This window comes from Zootoca vivipara, chromosome 9 (genome assembly GCF_963506605.1).
Source record: "Zootoca vivipara chromosome 9, rZooViv1.1, whole genome shotgun sequence".
Taxonomy (NCBI): Eukaryota; Metazoa; Chordata; class Lepidosauria; order Squamata; family Lacertidae; genus Zootoca; species Zootoca vivipara.
The window spans coordinates 61,928,724-61,952,109 of NC_083284.1; the positions used below are offsets into that span (position 1 = coordinate 61,928,724).

At 43.9% G+C, this 23,386-nt stretch overlaps 1 protein-coding gene and 1 long non-coding RNA gene across 2 annotated transcripts in view; one reads left to right on the forward strand and one right to left on the reverse strand.

The window, feature by feature from the left end:
- Positions 1 to 278: 278 nt before the first annotated feature.
- On the reverse strand, positions 279 to 8,677 carry CHRNA9 (cholinergic receptor nicotinic alpha 9 subunit). The gene is made up of 6 exons (XM_060279141.1): positions 8,353 to 8,677; positions 7,116 to 7,261; positions 4,095 to 4,249; positions 2,219 to 2,751; positions 620 to 903; positions 279 to 565 (listed from the first exon to the last, which is right to left on the reverse strand). Exons 1-6 carry the CDS (start codon positions 8,408 to 8,410, stop codon positions 332 to 334), a joined length of 1,410 nt encoding a protein of 469 aa, XP_060135124.1. The 5' UTR covers positions 8,411 to 8,677; the 3' UTR covers positions 279 to 331.
- A 1,842-nt stretch (positions 8,678 to 10,519) lies between these two features.
- Positions 10,520 to 23,386, forward strand: part of LOC132592653 (uncharacterized) — a 29,353-nt gene continuing 16,486 nt past the window's right edge. The window contains exon 1 of the long non-coding RNA XR_009558176.1: positions 10,520 to 10,646. This is a non-coding gene — a long non-coding RNA (uncharacterized LOC132592653). The remainder of the gene's footprint in view (positions 10,647 to 23,386) is intronic.

Genomic DNA, 23,386 nt, shown 5'->3' on the forward strand with positions numbered 1-23,386 from the left:
TTGTTGGAGATATTGGATTTCTATAGCTCCTTTCCTCCCCTTAGGAAATGCCCATCACAGTAGGGAAAACTAAAAACATATGCACTTTTGTTCTGTACTCATTCACTTGGAAGGAAGTACCATGCAGTTTATTTCCAAGTCAGGTGTGGTTCAGATCGCAGGCCTTCATCCTGAAAGCACATGTTTTGCCCCCATGTGGAATTGGAGAAGACTCGATAGGAATGAAGTTCTAGGGTTGGGGGAGGCATGTCATCCACTTGCATAACAAGTGAAGCTCTTTTAATATAACAGGGGGTGCTTGAGGAATATGCAGCCGTGGTTGCATTTCTCCTTAAAGTGCTTTGCCAATGACCAAAACGCTCATGAAAAAGACCATGATGAAAAAGATCCACATGAAGAATCTGTCCATCACTTTGGCTACCTTCTTCCACTCCACTCCTTTGGCGTGGTTGGCTTTGTGGCGTCTCACGCAGCTAGCGATATATTCAATATTCTTGATCAGGATTCTGTAGCAGGAACAGCAACTAACAATATCCCTGGCATTTTCACCCGGGACTCCACTGCCGTCACAAACATCACCTGGGGGCTTCTTTTTGAGCTCACAGCCACCGTGTTGTATCTTGGCAAGGGGCCTCCTCATCCCTTCGTATCTGTCTTGGTCTTTTCGACAAGCGCTATTCATCTTTTCCACCTTTGGGTCCTGCTCTTTGACACGTTGCAAACTTGTGCAGTTTTCACCAACATCATAAACGAAGAAGATCTTTGACATATAGTCCAAGATGACCACCCTCGCCCACTGTGGGACAGGCTTGGCTCCTGATCCACAGTAATGGATATTCATTATAATGATGGTCAGTGCTGTGGATGCTGTGATCATTGTCATAGTAGCAATGTAATATTTACCTATGAGGTGAGGAAAAAAGACAGCTCAAATGCTTGAATTAATGACAACAAGAAATCACGGGAGGAGTTCAACATTGCGCTGTTCTAAATGTTTGTTGTTTATTTTATTACATTTCTGTCCCTTTCCCCCAAGGAGCTCAAAGTGGTATAGGGCCACAAAATCATAGAACTGTAGGACTGGAAGGGAACACAAGGGTCATCTATCTAGCCCAACCCCCTGCAACGCAGGAATCTTTCACCCAACGTGGGGCTCGAACCCATGACCCTGAGATTAAGAGTCTCATGCTCTGAGCTATCCCAGTAAAAAAAAGGGGGGTAAAAGGTAAAGGACCCCCGGATGGTTAAGTCCAGTCAAAGGCGACTATGGGGTTGCAGAGCTCATCTTGCTTTTCAGGCTGAGGGAGCTGACGTTGTCCACAGACAGTTTTTCCAGATCATGTGGCCAGCATGACTAAGCCGCTTCTGGCGCAACGGAACACCGAAACCAGAGCAGTGCACGGAAACACTGTTTACCTTCCCGCCGCAGAGGTACCTATTTATCTACTTGCACTGGCATGCTTTCGAACTGCTAGGTTGGAAGGAGCTGGGACAGAGCAACGGGAGCTCACCCCGTCGTGGGGATTCAAACCACCGACCTTCTGATTGGCAAGCCCAAGAGGCTAAGTGGATAATTATACCATTAAATACAAGATTGTTATTTTGTAATGCATTGTACCAAATGTTAGGATTATGTCACATTTGAGGAACTTAAATAAATGCATAACACAGACTAAATCTTGCTTAAAGTAGAACCATCAAAATCAACGGGACTTAAGCTAAGTTTTGCCACATTGTGTCCAATAAGGGGAAATGAATTGGATATGTAAGTTTAATTATTGTATGAAAGGTTCGTGACATCTTAACCCAAAGACTACGTTTGGCTTTGAGTTAGAGCAAAGGAAGTGAGTTCAGTGTCATCACATACCTTGCTTCTTGAACGGCTTAGTTGTCAAACAAATCAGCTCCCAGACGCCGCAAACCCAGAAGTGTTCTAGTTTGTGAACGTTTTTTAGAAGCTGAACATCTGACATGGCTTCCACTTGAGTGCAGGAAGCTCCTGCAGCCAATCAGAAGTCATGCCCTGGTTTTAACAGTTTAAGGAGCCAAACAGACTCCTGGAACGGATTAAGTTCAAGAACCAAGGTACCACTTTATTCCGGGGGGGGGGGTGGCTTGCTCCATAGCAGGCAACAACATCATCAAATAATGGACCCCTTACAGCTCAATTACATCATCGCTGTTTGCCCGTAAGAAGTATAAACGCTCAGATACCTACCGATCAAAGGCACATTTTCAGAAGGAGGCATGCTCTCCGCAACCATTAGCTGAAACACGGTCAGGGCAAGCAGAACAGTGACCCCCAGAGACACTTTTTCTCCAGAGTCTGCTGGGAGGTAGAATCCCAGTGGAGCCAGAAAAGATATCAACAGACAAGGAAGCAGCAGGTTAAATATATAGAAAGATGATTTCCTTTTCAAAATAAGGGTGAATGTAACATCTGGATAAGGCTCTGAGCAGCAGCCATAGGTTATCACATTCCTAACAGCCGGCATGCCGTGAATCTCCCACTCCACGTCTTCTATAAAGTCTGAGAGGTCGCCGCTGTCTAAAGAATTGAAAATATCTACCTGATTACCATTGTAGGTCCAAGAACCAAAGGTTAGGTTGCACTCCTGGCTATCGAAGGGGAAGTAAGATACATCCACCACACATGAGCTTTTTGTTATAGCCGGTGCATCCCAAGTAATCTTCCCATCGTGCCTCAATACAATGTTAGTATTCACAGGCTCAGAAAAGTCATCATCAGCCCTAAAAACAACAACAACACATATAAAACAATAAGTATATACAGATAAATCACCCTGTCGCAGGGATTTGAACTGCCAACCTTCTGATCGGCAAGCCCAAGAGTCTCAGCAGTTTAGACCACAGTGCCACCCACGCATAACAGCACAAGACAGGCTATGGGGGGGATGGAAGCCACAAGCTCCCAGTTCACATCTCAGCTCACCTATAATTTTACTAAAGCAGGCTTCACACATCTTGCTTAAAGTGCTTTTGAGCCTCTGTCCCACTGTGAGCTGGATGTGTGAAAGGCAGAACCACAGTTTTAAATGTGCTTAATAGCAGATTTGTTAATTGATGGAAGATGTATGAAACTGAACAAGCAACCACATTTCACTTTTATCTGATAGGGTAATAAGCTGAGGTTGGATGGCCATCTGTCATGGATGCATTAGTTGAGATTCCTGCATTGCAGGGAGTTGGACTAGATGACCATTGGTGTCCCTTCCAACTCTACCATTCTATGATTCTAATTATGCTTCATAAATACTAAGGATAACATCAACAACATACTGCCCACATAAAAGATAACATATACTTTAAAAGTGTTTAGAGTTTGAATACCTTCTGAATGACTTTACTAGAGATGTCTGATGGAAGTAACACAAGTGTTGTGAAATAACCTAGATTTCCTATCAAAGGAAAGGAAATAAAAGCTTGGGGCAAGTGAAGATTTGATCATTCAACCAGATGAAAGGTGACCGTAGCTGGCTTGTCGGCCCTAAGCTCACAAGATAATTTGAAACTAGAACTACTTTTTGCCGGCCAATTTGTGTTTCCAAATGCCTGGGCGGTCACCTCTTCCTGACTGCAAAATGGATGCATTTACACAAGGTACACATCTATCACTTTCCCCAGGCAACTTATCTCTGCAAGATGGCCCCAGATCCTTCACTTCCCCCACCAATGAATAGAATGGGGTCAACAACCTTTTTCAGCCGTGGGACGGTCCACCGTCCCTCAGACCATGTGGTGGGCCAGACTATATTTTGAAAAAAAAATGAACGAATTCCTATGCCCCACAAATAACCCAGAGATGCATTTTAAATAAAAGCACACATTCTACTCATGTCAAAACACCATGCAGGCCCCACAAATAACCCAGAGATGCATTTTAAATAAAAGGACACATTCTGCTCATGTAAAAACATGCTGATTCCCGGACCATCCGCAGGCCGAATTGAGAATGCGATTGGGCCGCATCCGGCCCACGGGCCTTAAGTTGCCTACCCCTGGAATAGATAAATAAGCATAACGCTAGATTCTTGCTTGCACATTTGTAAGAAAACTTCCTGGGCCAGACTTACTTGTTATAAAGGACAATGTCCGGTCTCCATACCAGATTGCTGGGGATTCGGATAGAATCCAGCCCATCATATTCATCCTTGTCCCACTTCAAATAGGCATCGTACCATGTTTGTCGAATCCATAGGTAGGCGGTCAGAATTTGGTTTCTCTCATCCTGGAATATGACAGGAGGCATAAACTTAGGAACATAGGAAGCAGTCTTATACAGAATCAGACAATATATTGTCCACCCCAAGGGTGGGCAACCTGTGGCCGTCCAGGTATTTCTGGACTACGACTCCCATCATCCTTGACAATTGGCAATGCTGGCTGAGGATGATGGGAGCTGAGAACCCCAAAACATGTAAGAAGCCATAGGCTGTGCTCCCCTGATAAACAGTATCTCAAAGTCCTGTCTGGAGATGTCCGGGATTAGCAATAGATATCACTCATAACATAGAAATGGAAGCATGGGAATGATTGTGGAATATGGATATAAAATCTAGTGATGTATGGAAGTGAAAGCTGGACCATAAAGAAGGCTGATTGCCGAAGAATTGATGCTTTTGAATTATGGTGCTGGAGGAGACTCTTGAGAGTCCCATGGACTGCAAGAAGAGCAAACCGATCCATTCTTAAGGAAATCAGCCCTGAGTGCTCACTGGAAGGACAGATCCTGAAGCTGAGGCTCCAATACTTTGGCCACCTCATGAGAAGAGAATACTCCCTGATGTTGGGAAAGATTGAGGGCACAAGGAGAAGGGGACGACAGAGGACGAGATGGTTGGACAGTGTTCTCGAAGCTACGAACATGAGTCTGACCAAACTGCGGGAGGCAGTGGAAGACAGGAGTGCCTGGCGTCCTCTGGTCCATGGGGTCAAGAAGAGTCGGACACGACTAAACGACTAAGCAACAACAACAAATGGTTTAAGAGAAAATTATATGAAAATGATATATCAATGGTGTATCTAACACCAAGCAAACTGGCAAAATGTATAAATCTAAATCAAACCAATGCTGGAAATGTAGAGAAAGAAGGTTCTTTTTATCATATGTGGTGGTCTTGTAGTAAGGTTAAAGCTTATTGAGACATGATATATAATGAATTGAAAAGGATGTTCACAATAACTTTTATAAAAACAACAACCCAGAAGCTTTTCTTTTGGGAATTACTGTATAGGGACAGAACTAACTAAATTGTATAGAAATTGATTTATGTATGCAATAATGTTGTTGTTGTTTAGTTGTTTAGTCATGTCCGACTCTTCGTGACCCGATGGACCAGAGCACGCCAGGCACTCCTGTCTTCCACTGCCTCCCGCAGTTTGGTCACACTCATGTTGGTAGCAAGAATGTTACTTGCTCCAAAGTGGAATGAAGCAGGAGTTCCAGAAAAAGAAGAACGGATACAAAAACTTATGGAATATGCAGAAATGGCAAAACTTACCGGAAGAAAAAGAAAACAAGATAACAAAACTTTTTATAAAGGAAGGGAAATTGTTTATTGACTATTTACAGATAAATTGTAAACAGATAAGAACATTGGCGGGATTGATGTAATTAGCTGCAGTTTTATAAGAGTATATATTTACAGCAGATAAATAAATGAGCAAGTTAAATGAACTTGGATATGCAGAAGATATAAATAATAATAATTTAAAGAACCGCAGAAAGAGGGGGAAGGAAGTCAAAATTTGGAAATGTTAAATTGATTGTAAAACTAATGAAATGTGTAAATTTGAAAAATATAAATAAAAAAAACTAATAAAAAAGGAGATGTCCAGGATTAAACCTGGGACATTTTGCAAGTGCTTTGACACGAAGCTAAAGCTTCTCCCACGAACATGTCTGCAAGTCAACACATCCAGAAGGTTCTTTTGGAAAGTGTTGTAGATCTAAAAGTGAATGTACTGCTCTGTGGCAACACACAGAGCTGATTCACAGAAAAGTTGACATAGTTAGAACCTCGGTAACATAATTATAGATTGTGCGCTCTTTGTCACGTCATGATGGCAGTTTTCCATCATGCATTGACACAGTGGGTAGCTACAGCAGTCCTAGTTTCCTGGAGTTATTAAAATATGCATCTGCAAATACATTTGTGGTCTGCATACATTTTTTGGTGTTCATAAAAACGTATCACACAGAGGAGCCAGAGCTCAGCAGTATCTTCAGTCATATATATTACTTAAGTCAGATTTTTCTTTTTGTTTTGGACTGCAACTGGGGTGAGGCTGATAGGAGGAGTTGTGGTTCAAAACATTTGAAAGGGAACAGGTTGGCAAAATTTGGGCTAGGTTTACTGAGCTCCCCTGACACACTGATTTCAACAGGATGTAGGCATGACTGAGACAAAAGGGAGGGAGTTCCACAATCTGCCCCACTGATAAAATTAGAATACTGTACCCATATTCTTCTCAGATTGCACCCCAGGGAAGGAATATGGGGCAAATGGGGCAGAGAGAATCCTCTTTATATTGTGATCAGTATATAAATTTCTGCGCTGGCCTGATATAATCACATAACAAAAAACAGTAACTCACTTGTAGCTCAACTACTGCTTCTTATCATAAGGAGTAAGTGTCTTAATTAATTGTCTACATGGGGAAATGAAAACCAGAGTGCATTACTAACATTAATAAATGAAATTTTTTATTCTATTTCTTAGCCACCCTTTGTCATAAGGTCTTAGGGTGGGGGTTATAACAATAGTATGTACCGTATGTTCAATTATAATTTAAAAAACACAAATAGAGCATTGCACTTAGAACCATAAACTAGGCAGCTCAAGGTTGACAAGCGCGTTATAGATCCTAACAAAATCCAATGTAAATTTCAGCCTGTAATTCATTTTCAGTGAGTCAGAGAAGGAACCATGGGATTTTAGCAAAGAAAAAGAAAAACAAGCCACATCAAAGTCTTCCTTCAAGTACGTAGAAGCAGCAAGATAAAAACAAAAGTCCTTATGCCTCTGCAATTCAAAATTGACAGACAAGATCATGGGCTTTCCATCTGTACAATACAGACCTGTTTTACTTACCATATCCTTTATTTGGGAGAGAGTGATCTGAAGAGTGACATTCAGTACGGTGTCTGTATCTTCCACTGGTCTGAGAGCATTTGAATAGTCTTCAAAGAGCTCATTAAAGAGCATTTGAGCATATTTCCCTTGTGCTGCCTTAGCAACTGTATAAAACAGATATACTCAATTTTACATTGTCCATTGTGAACTTATTTGGCTTCTGACTTCCAGAGCCACACGAGCCGATTTTGATATTTGCAGTAGTATATTATACATTTTAAAAGGTAAGGTTGGTTGATGGGGATAGTTTGTTAAGCACTTGGTGGCATGTCTACAATAGAAATGTAAAACAGCTGCACGTCAACGGACCCTGGAAACTACAGTAGTTCAATAACGGGGCTGGGATTGCTAATAAAGAATTCTTCGCACCTCTCGAAAATACAGTTCCCAGAGTTCTTTTAAAGGAAACCATGGAGGTTAAACTTCAGGTGCTAAAACTCTGCCCTAACCCGGTTTCTTTCCATGAGACTACTCTGCCATGTAGTGGTACCCTCCTAGTTTCCTACAGGATTGCCATATTTCAACCCTAATCCCGTTTCCCTCTCTCTCTTTCTCTCTCTCTCTCTATATGCAGTGCTTTTTTCTGTGGGGACGCAAAGGTACGCATACCCCTAAACACTTTGTGAATCTAAGTTTGGCCTCGTTGAGGGGCAGCATTTCAATATGAGTAGGAAAATGAGAGTACCCCTAAACATTTTTTTTAGAAAAAAAAGCTGTGTGTGTGTGTGTGTGTCTCCTGTTTTCCATTTTGGGGCTAACAAAACATGGGCCGCTGTAGTGGCATACATAAATACAGTAACCTTTTCTGACACCTGGGACTTTCAGTCTGAATTGTCCCCAACCAAAAGGACTCTGGTTGGGTTTGGGTGTGTGTGTGTGTGTGTGTGTGTGTGTTTTGGAAAGGTGCTTTTAAACATTTTTTCCAATTCATTATAAATTATTTCCCAATACTTTTTTACCCTTTTACAGGTCCACCACATATGAAAGAACGTTCCCTCCACCTCATTGCTAACCCTGTTTCTTTCCATGAGACTATGCTGCCATGTAGTGGCACCTTCCTAGTTTCCTTGAATTATTAAAATTATGCATCTGCACCTCTGCATACTAAAATTGTTGAGAGTCTGTAGCAGGGTTGCCATATTTCAACCCTAACACCCTCCTTCATGTGTCCCTGCTATGGAAAAAAGTCTCTTACCATGAAGCATTCCCACTGCAAAAACCAATGAGAGGTTAAAGGCAAAGCTGAGCTTCATTGTGGAGAAGCTTTGCTCCTCTGGCTGTAGACAAAAATATATATCCCAAGCCGTTCTCTAGGTGAAAACATTCATTCCCAGTGCAACACCACACGGAGAGCATAAAAGCAATTAGACGTTGTCGTGCTTCTTCCCGCTGCTATAGTCAGCATGGCATTGTCCTCTAGAGCTCCAATGATCATCAGTCACCCTCTGTTTTCCCATGGCCCTTACAGATCTGGTAACCTGAGAATGATGTTCTGGGTGAGAGGTGAAGGGATATCACCATGCCAGAACTCCTCTAAGTCCTCGCTGCTCACATTTCTTCTCTGCAAATAAAACCACAAAAGTAAGAATCAGCTCCAGCTCTGCTCCCAACTATTTTCCGTCTATCTCCTGCCTCCACTCATACAGCTGCCCAAGAGATTCTGCCTCTTCCAAAGGACGCTGAGCATTGAGGCTCCTGTGTTACATTTCATATTTGCAAGCCAATATATAATTTCTACAATATTTTTCCTAGGGAGTATCCCCCACCCCATGACCTGTGTCACTGATTTACTGACCATACGGACAAGGGCAACATATTGGTGTGTAAAGGTTGTTGATTTTTATTTTTATTTTTGCAAAGTTGTTGCACTTATATTTACAAAATAAGGATAAACTTTTGTCTAAAATGTATAATTTTCTACTAAAATGGGAAACAAAAGTCAAGCTTGTTAAAGCTACAGTGACACACTCGGCAATAGTTATTAAAATACAATATAAATCTCGACCTCTTGGAGAAACTCTGGAAAAGTAACCTGAATTTTACTGCATGTTATTCATGGAAAGAGAATTATATGAAAATGATTCATAAATGGTACTTAACTCTGAGTAGGTTGTCTAAGATTTATAAAAGAGAATCAGATATGTGTTGGAAGTGTAAAGAAGCTGAGGGAACGTTTTTTCATATGTGGTGGACATGTAAAAAGGTAAAATTGTATTGGGAAATGATTTATAATGAATTGGGGTGGAAAATGTTTAAAACTACTTTCCCAAAAAAACAGAATTGTTGGGGATAACTCAGACTAAAATTCCTAGGTGTCAGAGAAAGTTATTTAATGTATGCATAATTCATAAATGATCTGTGGGAAATCTATATGAAATGCTGTGCATCCATATTTTGCGAGCCAAACGCATCCATTTTTAAATCAGGCCACTACACACATTATGAGGCCACAAATACACCATGTCTATTCACAAAATGTTTAGGGGTATACGTACCCCCAGAAAAAAGCACTGTATGTGTGTTTACCTTGTGCAATTATCAACATTTATCCTATATTTGAGACCTTAGAATTCCTATAACAATAGAAACAGGGATAAACCGTTAAAAGCGACCTGTCTTGCATTTGGGGCCTAGTTTGTGGAGCAAACAAACCAAACTATCCTTCGGCGAATATCCATCTTGGCAGCGCAGAATCTAGCAGCTGAGCATGCAGCATTTGAGTTTTTTCATCTTGACGCAGCAGGGAGGTATAAAGCGGTTCTGTGCATCCTCGGCACCGATTGTATACTACCTCGCAGGGTCGTTGTCGCAAGGCAGTGCTGAGCTCCTTGCAGGGAAGGAAGGGATGCCGATGTGAAATGTTAAAGAATAGCGGGAAGTTGTTATCTGGAGACGCTTACCAGGTGAGTTACTGATGCTTACCTGTTCATAGGAGGTCATAAAGATATCCAGGGTGTGCGTGCGCAAATAAATAAATAAATTTTAATGTCCGGGTAAATCCGGACGTATGGTTTGCCCCCTCGCCTCTTTCAGAAACAGCAAGGGCAAGGGGATCGGCGGAGGAAAGGGTTAAAACAAAGCGCCGCCTCCATCCAACCAACCGGCTCGCCAGCACCCGGCACGTCACCACCACCACCAAGCGCAGGCTTGGAAGGGCAGGCTCTGTGACATCACGCGCCTCACTCTCCCACGCAGGAGACTGTAAGGGGCGTGTGCGCCGCCGCGAGGCTTCCCGCCAGAAAGCCGCCGAGCTTATCGAGCTTTTGCTGCGCGTGCGCCCACGCTGCCGTCTCCTTTCGAGATCGCCCGGGGGGGGGGGAACCCGCCGCTCCGCGCGTGCGCAAAATCTTCCTGCGCATGCAGGAAAAGGGGAAGCGGAGAATTCCGCGTGCGCGCTGTTCGAGGGACCGCGAAAGATATTGGACTTCATTTTATTGACTTGTCCTGCCTCAAATGGGAAGACTGAGTCGCCGTGCCTCCACAGAAAATGTACGTACTGAGGTGGAGGAAAGCTGAGCTGTGGAACTCCTTGCCAAAAGGAAAACACTGGTGAAGAATGTAGCCCTTTCCGAAGGTTGATTTGATGATGATGATAATAATTTATTTATATAAAAAAAACCCACCATCTGGCTGGGTTGCCCCAGCCACTCTGAGCGGCTTACAAAACACATTAACATAATAATAAAACAATACACACACACATATATACACAGAATGGTAAAATATTGTGTGTGTGCGTGTGCGCATTCTTATATAAAATAATAAAGCATCAGACATTAAAATTAATAATTAGAGCCTATGTAAAAAGTCACAATGCCTGTAAAATAAACAATGATCAAGATCAAATAAAGCACTATTCTAGGGCTGCCATACATCCTGATTTTCCAGGACATGTTCTGAAATTCGCCTCAGAAAATGGTGTCTTGGAGTATTTTTCAGCAAACGCCTTGGGAAACTGACAACGGGGGTGAAATCGTGCCAAAAATGCCTACATAAAACTCGAAAATTCTTGTAGCTTTTTCTAAGAAAAGCTCAACAACTTTGGGGCTTGTGTAGAAAAAGCTCAACAACTTTTTTGGTTTTCCTAAAAAAACAACAATTTTGGGGGTTTCCTTAAAAAACTCAACTCTTGGGGTGTCCTGGTTTTTACTTCTTGAAATATGGCAACCCTAAGTATTCAATAATCCATTAGAATCCAGTAGTAAACAGAAGCATAGAAAGCGATGTCAGTACAGCTGATTATGGCAAACTGCCTGCATCTACCATCATTTTGTAACCAGAAAGTTCAAAAACTCCTACTGTATAAAGGTGAGTCTCTCCTGAAACATCCCTGTATTAATTCCAACAGTGTATTGTCCTGCAAAAGGGACCCAGGTGGCGCTGAGCCTAGGGCTTGCTGATCAGAAGGTCGGTGGTTCGCATGGGCGTAGGCAGGGGGGGCAGGAGGGGGCAGCTGCCCCCCCCTAGAAGCAAAAAATTAATGTATTTTACAGACCATAACCAGCACTTTTCCCCTCCAAAAACTGAAGTGGAAAGGGCTTTGCTTTAGCAAGAGCAGCTAAATCTCCGCTTGCTGGGGGGGGGGGGGGACACAGCTGTAACAAAAACACATCAAATAAATAAAGCAAAGTGGCTACCAGTAGTTAAGCAGTTAAGACAATGGAGCAGATATCCCCAGGCAAGTTTCGATAGCTGACCAATTCACCCTATTGTTCTTGAGTGGGAGTTGTTAATGAGCATTCAGGAATCACATTAAGAGTTCTATTGACGATTTAATGAGGGTGCAGAGGATTCAATTTGACTAAGGTGGCTCTGCAAGGCTAAAAGGAAGTGAATAAGAAAGGGGGGGGCTGTAGCTTTGACAGACACAGTGATGTTTATAAAAAGCACAGGTGTTCCAGCCTGCCCCTCCTCCTGCATCTGTATACTGTAAATCAGGGGTGGCCACCTCCCAAGAGACTCTGATCTACTCACAGAGTTTAAAACTGGGGGTGATCTACCCCCTTTTGGGGGGTTCAGGTCAAAGCTGTTGAGTTTTTTTAAGGAAGGGAAGCCCTGTTTTTTGGGGTTTAGGTCAAACTTGTTGAGCTTCTTTTAGGAGGGAGGGAGGCCCATTTTTTGTTTAGGGCTTCAGGTCATAGTTCAACTTTTTTTAGGGAGGAGGAAAATTTTGGGTGAGCTTTTTTTAGGGGTGCCAGTGACCTACCAGTGATCTACCACAGACATCCAGTGATCTACTGATAGATCACAATCTACCTGTTGGACGTGCCTGCTGTAAATCAAGCAGAGAGAAAGCTGCTTACAAGGCTCCTGTACATGCAGAGTTCCAGCATCACAGCGTCACCCAGAGGCACCCACAAATATGAGTTATCCCTCTCTATTTCTTCCTTCCTTCCCTCTTCCATCCTTAATAAAATACGGGGGGGGGCAGATAAGCCCCACATAGAAAGCCCATCAACATGGGGGGATGACTCTTTCAAATACGGTATTTACCAGTAATTGGGGGGGGGGGGAGGTACCTAGGCCTCTAGGAGTTGGCTGCTATGCCTAGGAGTAGGACAATTCAAGAAAGCAGAATGATGCATATGCTATGGTAATATATCAATAGAATCATAGAATTGTAGTCGGAAGGGACCACAAGGGTCATCTAGTCCAACCCCCTGCAATGCAGGAATTTTTTCCTAAGGTGGGGCTTGAACCATGGTTGAAATATTATGCTGATATGCAGCAACGCCTCGGAGCCGTCGTGGCTGCGGCCATGCCTTGCCTCGCCCTCGCCCGCCCTGCCACCCCCTCTCGCCTGCCCAACCCTCCCGTCCTCTTGCTGCAGAGTTCCAGCATCACAGCGTCATCCAGAGACACCCACAAATATGAGTTATCCCTCTCTCTATTTCTTCCTTCCTTCCTTCCCTCCCTCTTCCATCCTTAATAAAATACGGGGGGGGGCAGATAAGCCCCACATAGAAAGCCCATCAACATGGGGGGATGACTCTTTCAAATACGGTATTTACCAGTAATTGGGGGGGGGGGAGGCACCTAGGCCTCTAGGAGTTGGCTGCTATGCCTAGGAGTAGGACAATTCAAGAAAGCAGAATGATGCATATGCTATGGTAATACCGGTATATCAATAGAATCATAGAATTGTAGTCGGAAGGGACCACAAGGGTCATCTAGTCCAACCCCCTGCAATGCAGGAATTTTTTCCTAAGGTGGGGCTTGAACCATGGTTGAAATATTATGCTGATATGCAGCAACGCCTCGGAGCCGTCGTGGCTGCGGCCATGCCTTGCCTCGCCCTCGCCCGCCCTGCCACCCCCTCTCGCCTGCCCAACCCTCCCGTCCTCTTGCTGCAGAGTTCCAGCATCACAGCATCATCCAGAGACACCCACAAATATGAGTTATCCCTCTCTCTATTTCTTCCTTCCTTCCTTCCCTCCCTCTTCCATCCTTAATAAAATACGGGGGGGGGCAGATAAGCCCCACATAGAAAGCCCATCAACATGGGGGGATGACTCTTTCAAATACGGTATTTACCAGTAATTGGGGGGGGGAGGCACCTAGGCCTCTAGGAGTTGGCTGCTATGCCTAGGAGTAGGACAATTCAAGAAAGCAGAATGATGCATATGCTATGGTAATATATCAATAGAATCATAGAATTGTAGTCGGAAGGGACCACAAGGGTCATCTAGTCCAACCCCCTGCAATGCAGGAATTTTTTCCTAAGGTGGGGCTTGAACCATGGTTGAAATATTATGCTGATATGCAGCAACGCCTCAGAGCTGTCGTGGCTGCGGCCGTGCCTTGCTTTGTCCTCGCCCGCCCTGCCACCCCCTCTCGCCTGCCCGACCCTCCCGTCCTCTCCAGCCAAGCAGGGTAGCCGCCGCCGCCAGTCCCAGAAGCACAAGGTGGCCGCTGCCGCCGCTGCCGCCACAATGTCGTCAGGCCCGCTGGCCCTGTAGCCCCGCCCACATTCCCACTTCGTGGCCCCTCCCCTCCCATGCCTTGGCCCCACCCCTGAATGACCATGGCTTGCCCCCCCCTAGTTTTGATCCTGGCTACGCCCCTGGTGGTTCGAATCTCTGTGACGGGGTGAGCTCCTGTTGCTTGGTCCCAGCTCCTGCCAACCTAGCAGTTCGAAAGCACGTTAAAATGCAAGTAGATAAATAGGAACCGCTACAGCGGGAAGGTAAACGGCGTTTCCATGTGCTGCTCTGGTTTGCCAGAAGCGGCTTTGTCATGCTGGCCACATGACCTGGAAGCTATACGCCGGCTCCCTCGGCCAATAATGCGAGATGAGCGTGCAACCCCAGAGTCGGTCACGACTGGACCTAATGGTCAGGGGTCCCTTTACCTTTACCTTTTATTGTCCTGCAAACTTTACAGGATACTTAATATTAAATGAAAGAGGCCTGGGTGGGCCAATTCCCTCTGTCTTCCATGTACAGTGGTACCTCCGGTTACGAACTTAATTCGTTCCGGAGGTCCGTTCTTAACTTGAAACCGTTCGTAACCTGAGGCGCGCTTTCGCTAATGGGGCCTCACGCTGCCGCCACACTGCCAGCGCACGACCCGCTCGCATCCGGGGGCAAAGTTCGCTACCAGGAGCACCTACTTCTGGGTTAGCGGAGCTCGTTACCCAAAGCGTCCGTAAGGAGGACGGTACGTAACCTGAGGTTACACTGTACATTTTGGGCAAGGCAGAAGTTGTTTTCTGTCACCATGCAAATAGTATGCGGCCTGAGCCAGCAGAGCTCCTATGCTTAGAAACCAGGTAGCCCAAATGCCTTCTATTCTAATAAAATACAACGGTGATGTATTTATTGTTGGAAAACCATGGAAATCTCCAAAAGGTGAGAAATAAAACTTGGCACAGGGTTACAGTGATACGCTGCAAACTCAAAGCACTGGATTTTTCATATAGACCTCAAACATAGTTCAGTCTAGTGCAAAAGCAGCAGGTTGGTGAATGTGATGGTTCATACACTAACGGAAATAAGTCTAACCACAGAGATGTTTTTCTTTCTATGCCGGAAACACCTGCTTATAAAAGAAAAGAAAAGAAACACGGTTCAGTCAAAGTCTGTAGAAAAGAAACAGAATAATCTTCCTCCTGCAAATTTGTTTTAAATTAGATTGAATCTGCATGGTTGATTTCAACAATAATCCCCTAAGTGAAATGTTTCACGCATGGGGGAAACAGAAGCCGTCTTTTTCAAAGGCAAGCACGTTTGTTGTTTCACATGTAGCACATGTAACAGTCCTTTAAAACTTGGCTTATTCCTAAATAAGACTGCGATGGGTGACCACTGCAAAAACGTGCATTTATGAGAGCACCAATCTCACAATAAATACCCATATGGAAGCATCCATCATTAGAAAGTGCTATTATTATTATTATTATTATTATTATTATTATTATTTGCCACCAATCTGTTACCCATCTGACTGGGTTACCCCAGCCATTATGGGTAGCTCCCAACCAAATATTAAAAACACAACAAAGCATCAACCATTAAAAGGTTCCCTGTACAGGGCTGCCTTCAGATGTCTTCTAAAAGTCATATAGTTATTTATCTGTTTGATAGCTAATGGGAGGGCATTCCACATGTCGGGTGCCACTACCGTGAAGGCCCTCTGCTTGGTTCCCTATAACTTCACTTCTCACAAGGAGGGAACCGCCAGAAGGTCCTTGGAGCTGGACCTCAGTGTCTGGGCAGAACGATGGGGATGGAGACGCTCCTTCAGGTATACTGGTCCGAGGGCGTTTAGGGCTTTAAAAGTCAGCGCCAACACTTTGAACTGTGCTCGGAAACGTACTGGGAGCCAATCTAGAGCCTTTGGGACCAGTGTTATGGTCCCAGCGACTGCTCCAAGTCATCAGCCTAGCTGCCACCTTCTGGATTAGTTGTAGTTTCTGAGACACCTTCAAAGGTAGCTCCACATAAAGCGCATTGCGGTAGTCCAAGCAGGAGATAACCAGAGCATGTACCACTCTGGTGAGAAAGTGTGCAGGCAGGTAGGGTCTCAGCCGGCATACCAGGTGGAGCTGGTAGACAGCTGCCCTGGATGCAGGAGTAACCCATGAACAGCTGGGAGTCCATAATGACTCCCAGGCTGCACATCTGGTCCCTTAGGGGCACGGTTACCCCATTCATGACCAGGGAATCCCTCATACCTGCCTGCCCCCTGTCCCCCAGAAACGGTACCTCTGTTCTGTTTGGATTCAACCTCAATCCATGATCCACCATCCATCCTCCAACTGCCTCCAGACACTCACACAGATGTTCAACATTCTTACTGGTTCTGATTTAAACGACAGGTAGAGCTGGGTCTCATCCGCATACTTATAAACACCCAGCCCAAATCCCCTGATGCTCTCCCAATAGCTTAATATATAGATGTTGAAAAGCATGGGGGAGTGGATGGAACCCTGAGGCACCCCACAAGTGAGAGGCTAGGGGTCTGAACACTCATCCCCCAACATCACCTTCTGGACACAGCCCAGGAGGAAGGAGCGGAACCACAGTATAACAGTGCCCCTAGCTCCCCTAGACAGTCCCAACAAAAGAAGAATGGATATAAAAACTTACGGAATACTGTACACAGAAATGGTGAAACTTACCAGAGAAATAAGAAATCAAGATAGCAGACTTTTTATAAAAGAATGGAAATGGTTTATTGAATATTTACAAACAAACTATAAACAGATAAGAACATTGGCGGGATTATTGTAATAACCTGGAATTTTATAAGAGTATACATTTAAAGTAGATGAATAAAGGATTAAGTTAAATTAATTTGGAATATGCAGAAAACCTTAAAAATAAATTTAAGGAACTGCAGAAAGAGGGGAAAGGAAGTTGAGTTTTGAAATGTTAAAGCATTGTAAAATTATTGAAATGTATAAAATTGAAAATCATAAATAAAAATTAAAAAGAAAATAAAGGAAAGATACCATGGTTGATGGTATCAAAAGCTGCTGATTTCCATCAGAACCAGGAAACAGCTTTCACCTCTGTCCCTAGCCTGCCAGAGATCATTGACCAGCACGACCAAAACAGTTTCAGTCCCATGATGAGGCCTGAATCCCAATTGAAAAGCATCCAAATTGTCCACATCCTCCAGATGTGCCTGGAATTGTTCAGCGACCACCCCGCTCATTCACCTTGCCTGGGAATGGGAGATTTGGCACCCACTGGTGCCTCCCAGACCATCATTTGAGAAACACTCCTATAAGTAATTTTAGGTGGTTCACTTTTATAGAAGTCACATTGAGTAGTATGGCTTAGTGGTTTATGTCAAATCCCCATCAGACATAAATTCCTTTCTTTAGATGGTAGAATATAGTTTATCTCCAATTATAATCTCAAGGATGGCTTACATTTGGCATTCTTTGATGCAAACCATTATCATAGGTCCATTGGGAAAAATCCAACAGCCACAGCAGGATTTTGTTAGGGTCAACCAAAATGTCAAAATGAGATGAGCAATCTTTCAAATTACTCAGAGCTTTACCAAAACTCGGGAAGTGTGGGGGAGAGAGCAAGATAGGCTTGATGGAAAGCCCCTAAGTCTGCAAAGAGTAGCAGTTTTGAGAGAGAAAGAGAAAGCAGAAGGAATTGTGTTGATTTAGATTAGCCTCTGCTAAGTGCTAAACTTAACTTTTTGGGTTGTCACATGCATGCTTGCATGCAAATAGTCTGTGCCTTTAATAGCTACATAGCAGGCAGAACCTAATACAGTAGAAATGAAGGGCCAGTACTTTTATTTAAGACACACCTAATTGATATGAAAATACACAGCACATTGTATAGAGGGGCTTAAAGTGAGAAAAATGCAGGGGCCCCATGGGCGTGTAGCTTGCAAACGGTTATCAAATGCCTGCCTTTCTCTACACGCCCAGTAAAGGAGGAGGGGAGTACAAGCTGGGTTCACAGGACCAGATAAGGGAGAAGGGTGTATTGCATTTGGAAAACATGTGTTTTTGTAGTTAAGGAAATAAGGTGTTGGCCTGTTTTTGACTGTATAAAAGTATTGTAAATCCACAATTCAGTGTGCAGGTTGCGAGCTGATTGCACTGCACCATTTACTTAGCATATGCTGAGCAAATAAATCTTGTTGTATCCTGCCTGGCATGTTGCCTCTTTGTGTGGTTCCATTGCTCCTAATACCCGGGTGGGACTTAGGTCCTACATTTCTGGGGGCTCGTCCGGGATTTGTACAGGACATTTGGACCCACACAAGGGCAGGTCCGACCTCCCCGGTCCGGTTGGGGGCCGCGGAGCCGCTGCTTGATGTTTCAGCGCGCACCAGCTGCTTGTGGCTGGGAAACTGAAAGCAAGTATCCGCGATCGCTGCCGTGCCGTGGATGAGTGGAGTGACAAGGAATGGAGCCGGCTGAAGGAAAGAGACTGTCTCAACCCCGCAGGATGGGTGAGTAAGGGACCCCGCAGCAGAGGTAGGGGCAAGAGGCCTGATCAGCCTCGTGGAAGTGGTCTAGTAGGCACGCAGTAGAGGTAAGACGTGACCGAACCATCCTTCCATAAGGGACGGAGTAAAACGCGTAAAGGTAAACGCGTAAAGGTAAACGCGTAAGGTAAAAATAAATTTAAATAAATAAATAAATAAATAAATAAAAATAAAGAAATGAATAAAAAAAATGGGAAGGTAAAAGGGAACCAGGTTAGGTTGGGAGGCTGTTTGTGTGAGGCGCCTATATGCATGGAGTGTGAAAGAGTGGGGGACCGTAGAGGAAACCCAAAACTGAGTGTGGGTCTCTGCCTTGGCAGAGACCGGACTGGGCAGTAGTGCGTTTCCTGCGTGTGGGCGACCACCCAGGCCACGAAACCCAGGTGCGAGTGTGTGAGTGCAGTGAATAATTGAGGTGAAGGGAAAATGGGGGGAGGCTCATCAACCCCAGTGTATAAGAGTTTGATGGAACAAGCAAATTCCTTAAAATGAAGGAAAGATATATATATGGTTATATGTTACATGTTGTCTGTTATGTGTGTTTGTTAAGTATATGTGAGTCTGTTCCTTGTCTCTGTCAAAAGGCCAGACAGAAACCCATAAATAATTAGAGAAAAATCCAGCCTGAGAGTCTGTATGTTAGAGATCTCTGTTTTTTCTTGAAGTAAATAAGAGCTGTACTCAAGACTGAAAATGTTCAAGGGATTTGTTTAAATTTGGCCATAATATCCACAGATAGTTATAATTGCAAGCTTGCTCTAAAATTTTTAGTTTAAAGAAGCCATGTTGGACCTGATCAATCTTAAACATGGCAATGTAAGAATGAGGTGTGCAAAGGTTTTGTTATTTGAAAAGGGCTCCAAAATAGAGTCTTCCTCTAAGTGGTAGAAAGGAAAGGAAAGAATTCCTGTACGTGTTAAACTGTGTTCTGAGAGGGGGATTGCCCCCCCTTGCAATTAAAGAGGAAAGAAATTTGGAGCTTATGGGGAATGTTTAGTTAGAATTGAGTTTATGAGAGAGCTAATTTACCGTCATGTTCTATTCTACTTTGAAATGTGCTGTGAATTTAGCCTAATGTTTTTAATACGGCGTGCCTTCTAGGAAAATATTATTAAAGGTGGAGGCTCCATAGCCAGCAATTGTCTACCTGAATCCAGTTTTAGCTTTGGTTCAATTGGGCAGAAGGGCTCCTACAGTTTCTGTGAGAGCAGCCAGGATTTACTAATAAGTAAACTTACTCCCAAGTAAGCTTCCTTTCATGGGAAAGCTAAAAGGGAGGGGGGAAAGTATTGCTAGGAACTCCATTTGGTGTGAAAAGTACTCACCCCTTCTCAGTTTCTGTATGTGCTTATTTAACCCTTAGTTACTCCTATCCTTTGCGTTAGGCATACCATGCAAGTGAGGAAGATTCTTCTCTAGAAAATTCACCCAACTTGGGTATCTTATGTGTTATAAGCATCCCTTAGACTTTTTAGTTTAAGGAAGTAACTTCTGTCTTGAACTGTTTATCTTAAGGGTTGTTAAAGGCTTCTATATAAATATTGGTATTTTTATCTTCCCCTTCTTATTTTCCTAGTACACTTGTGTGCTTGCATGATAGGGCATAGCCTGGGATTCCTTTCCCAGTTTTATGTCTGTATTTAAATGTATGTGTCTCTCTGGTAGCACAAATCTTGCTGTGAACCCTGTATTTTAGAGCAGTGGTTCCCAATTAGCTAATTACTGAGGACCCCCTACTTTTGAAATTTTTGATAACTCTATGGTAGTTACCTCTGCAAAGCAAGTTTTTGAACAAAATGTGGGGTAGCTCCTAATAAGCAATGGATTTTAGGGATACTAAAAAACAGATTAGGGCTGGGTGATAGCTGGTTTTCAACATCATGGTATATCAGCAGCTTATATCCTGATAAACCATGATGTGTGCCCCCCCCCCCCAAATATGGACCAGGCGGTGGTAGGGGGTGGGGGGAAGTCTAACAGAGACCTCACCCCTCGCTGGCTCATGCTGGAGGCAAGGTGGGGGTTAAACTTCCCACTTGAGGGGAATGCAACTGCATACCTCTCAATGGAGAACTGGGACAGAGCTTGCATTTCCCCAGCTGAGCAGCCGCAATCCCACACCTGCTTGCGTGCAGAGGGACTCAGGAGGCAGCAGTTTCACCCATGATACACCGCTGAGTGAAGCCGTAGTTGCAGTCTGTCCCTCATGCTGGTCCTGGGCAATGTATCAGCCAGGCCTAGTGGGGTTGAGGGAAGGAGCAGCCACAGAGGTTGGATGAGGGGGGAGGAAGCAGAGTCACTTCCACCACATGGTTTGAGTGGAAGGGGATGAGGGGGTACCGGTACTTCAAGCCGCCATCAGCAGGGCAGCGAGCGGTGGCAGCCAGTGAAGATGCATGCCCACTGTGGCTGCTGCTGCTTTCTTGCTGATTAAGAAAGGCTGCTTTGCCTCAGTGAGAAGGGAAGGTAGTGCCATGGTGCCTTGAAGTGAGGATGATCTGTCAGTGTGAGGGGAAGGCAGGGTTTCGCAATCGGCTGCCCTGTTTTCCCTCAGCCTGAGGAGTGAAACATTGCTATGTATTGGCAGGTCAAAAATTTTTATTGCGATGGATTCTGGCCAATCTATTGAAAAACCACACAGCGCTATAACAGACCATAAAATTTGTGCTATTACCATGCAAAAATGACAAAAAATTAGTTGGGGGGAGGCAAGGGATGGGGCCGTGTACCACCTGGGTGTACTCCGTGGACCCCCAGGGGTCCCCGGACCCCTAATTGGGAACCATTGTTTTAGAGGGTCAGATTGGATGACCTTAGGTCCCTTCCAATTCTGTTACTTTATGGCTAGGTGGAAGGCAACGTGTCTGCAAGCCTACAAATTTCTTGCTGAGTAGGGGAGTTAAATGGTGGATTGTATGTTGTATGTGCAGTGAAGGTGCTAGGTAGGTAGAAGGAGAAAGAGAGAATGTGTCTGCAAGCAAGGAAAAGTGAGTTTAAATTCTGGTGGTGTAGTATAATGGGCTGAATCTGGTCAAGCATTGGTTTTCAGAGTTTGGAATGGAATTTAAGAAATGGAGTTTAGAAAGAAGTGGAGTTGGTATATCATGCATTGAGATGAGTATCCAAAGAGTTTTCACCATGTTGTCAGCAATTTTTGTGAGCTGCAAAGTTTAGGCACACACGAATTCATAATTAGGCTTTGGCATAAGGGAGGCAGAGAATTTAGTCTGCCCATGGCTGTAATTATTAAATATATGAATTCTGGTCATTTCACTCGTACATAAGGGAGTGGATGATTTTCTGTTAATAACCAGAAATAGAGCACACAAATAATAATAATCCACATTTGTGTAATTTTGGAATAGAAATCTGTACCCCAAAACTTGTAGAAAAAGGAGGCAAAATAAATCCCAAATTCCTTTGCCTGGGGTATATGTCTGTTTGGTGCAAGAAACAAGAAATAGTGTAGCAAATTATATTAGGACTCCAAACTAGGAAAATGGATATAAACTGGCTTTGGAAATTTTTTGCTAGGTTTCTGTTTTTTTGTTTGAAATCTAACCCTATTTTTAAAGTCTATTCCTCACCTTTCCCTTCCTTTATTCAAATTATGATTTAGCCAAGAGCATTTTAAATGGTACAATAGATTTGCTGAAATATGAACTCTGTACATGCACAGAGGCTATGTCAGCTTGAAGAGAAAGAGAAAGGAGCAAAATGAAGTTTTAATTAAGAGGTTGCCAAGTTCCAAAATCTAACATGCCAAATTCTTTCCACAGGTATAAATATCAGAGTACTCCTACTATAAGTCTGTCTAATAATAATATTCCCTTTCAAACAGGATGAATGAAGGGGAAAAATACAGGATGGGTGATGCCTGGCTTGAGAGCAGTGCATGTAAAAAGGATCTGGGAGTCTTGGTGGACCATAGACTTGACATGGGTCAACGGTGTGGTGCAGCAGCTAAAAAGGGGGCCGATGCAATTCTGAGCTGCATAAATAGGAGTATAGCATCTAGATCAGGGGAAGTAATGGTGCCACTGTATTCTGCTCTGGTCAAAACCTCACCTGGGGTGCTATGTCTGGTTCTGGGCACCACAGTTCGGGAGGGATACTGACAAGCTGGAACAGTGTCCAAAAGAGGGCAACCAAAGTGGTCAAAGGCCTGGAAACGATGCCTTATGAGGAACGGCTTGGGGAGCTGGGTGTGTTTGGCCTGGAGAAGAGAGGGTTAAGGGGTGATATGATAACCATGTTCAAATATATAAAGGGCTGTCGTGTGGAGGAGGGAGAAAGGTTGTTTTCTGCTGCACTGAAGGGGCAGACACGGAGCAGTGGATTGGACTGCAGGAAAGAAGATTCTACCTAGACATTGGGAGGAACTTCCTGACAGTGGGAGCTGTTCGGCAGTGGAGTTTGCTGCCGGGGAGTGTGGTGGAGTCTCATTCTTTGGAGGTCTTTAAGCAGAGGCTTGACGGGCATATGTCAAGAATGCTTTGATGGTGTTTCCTGCTTGGCAGTGGGTTGGACTGGATGGCCCTTGTGGTCTCTTTCAACTCTATGATTCTATGATTCTAGGATACACGAACCTCAAAGAGAATTCAGAACCATATAAGGAACTTGTGTCCTAATTAACAAAAATTTTGTCCTTGTTTTCTTCCACAGCCAAACTAGGTGAAGTAAATTAAACAGACAGCTTCCCAAGAAGAAATTTCTATAATATTCTCCCTTTTTCTGATTGTTATTATTATTTTCTAACT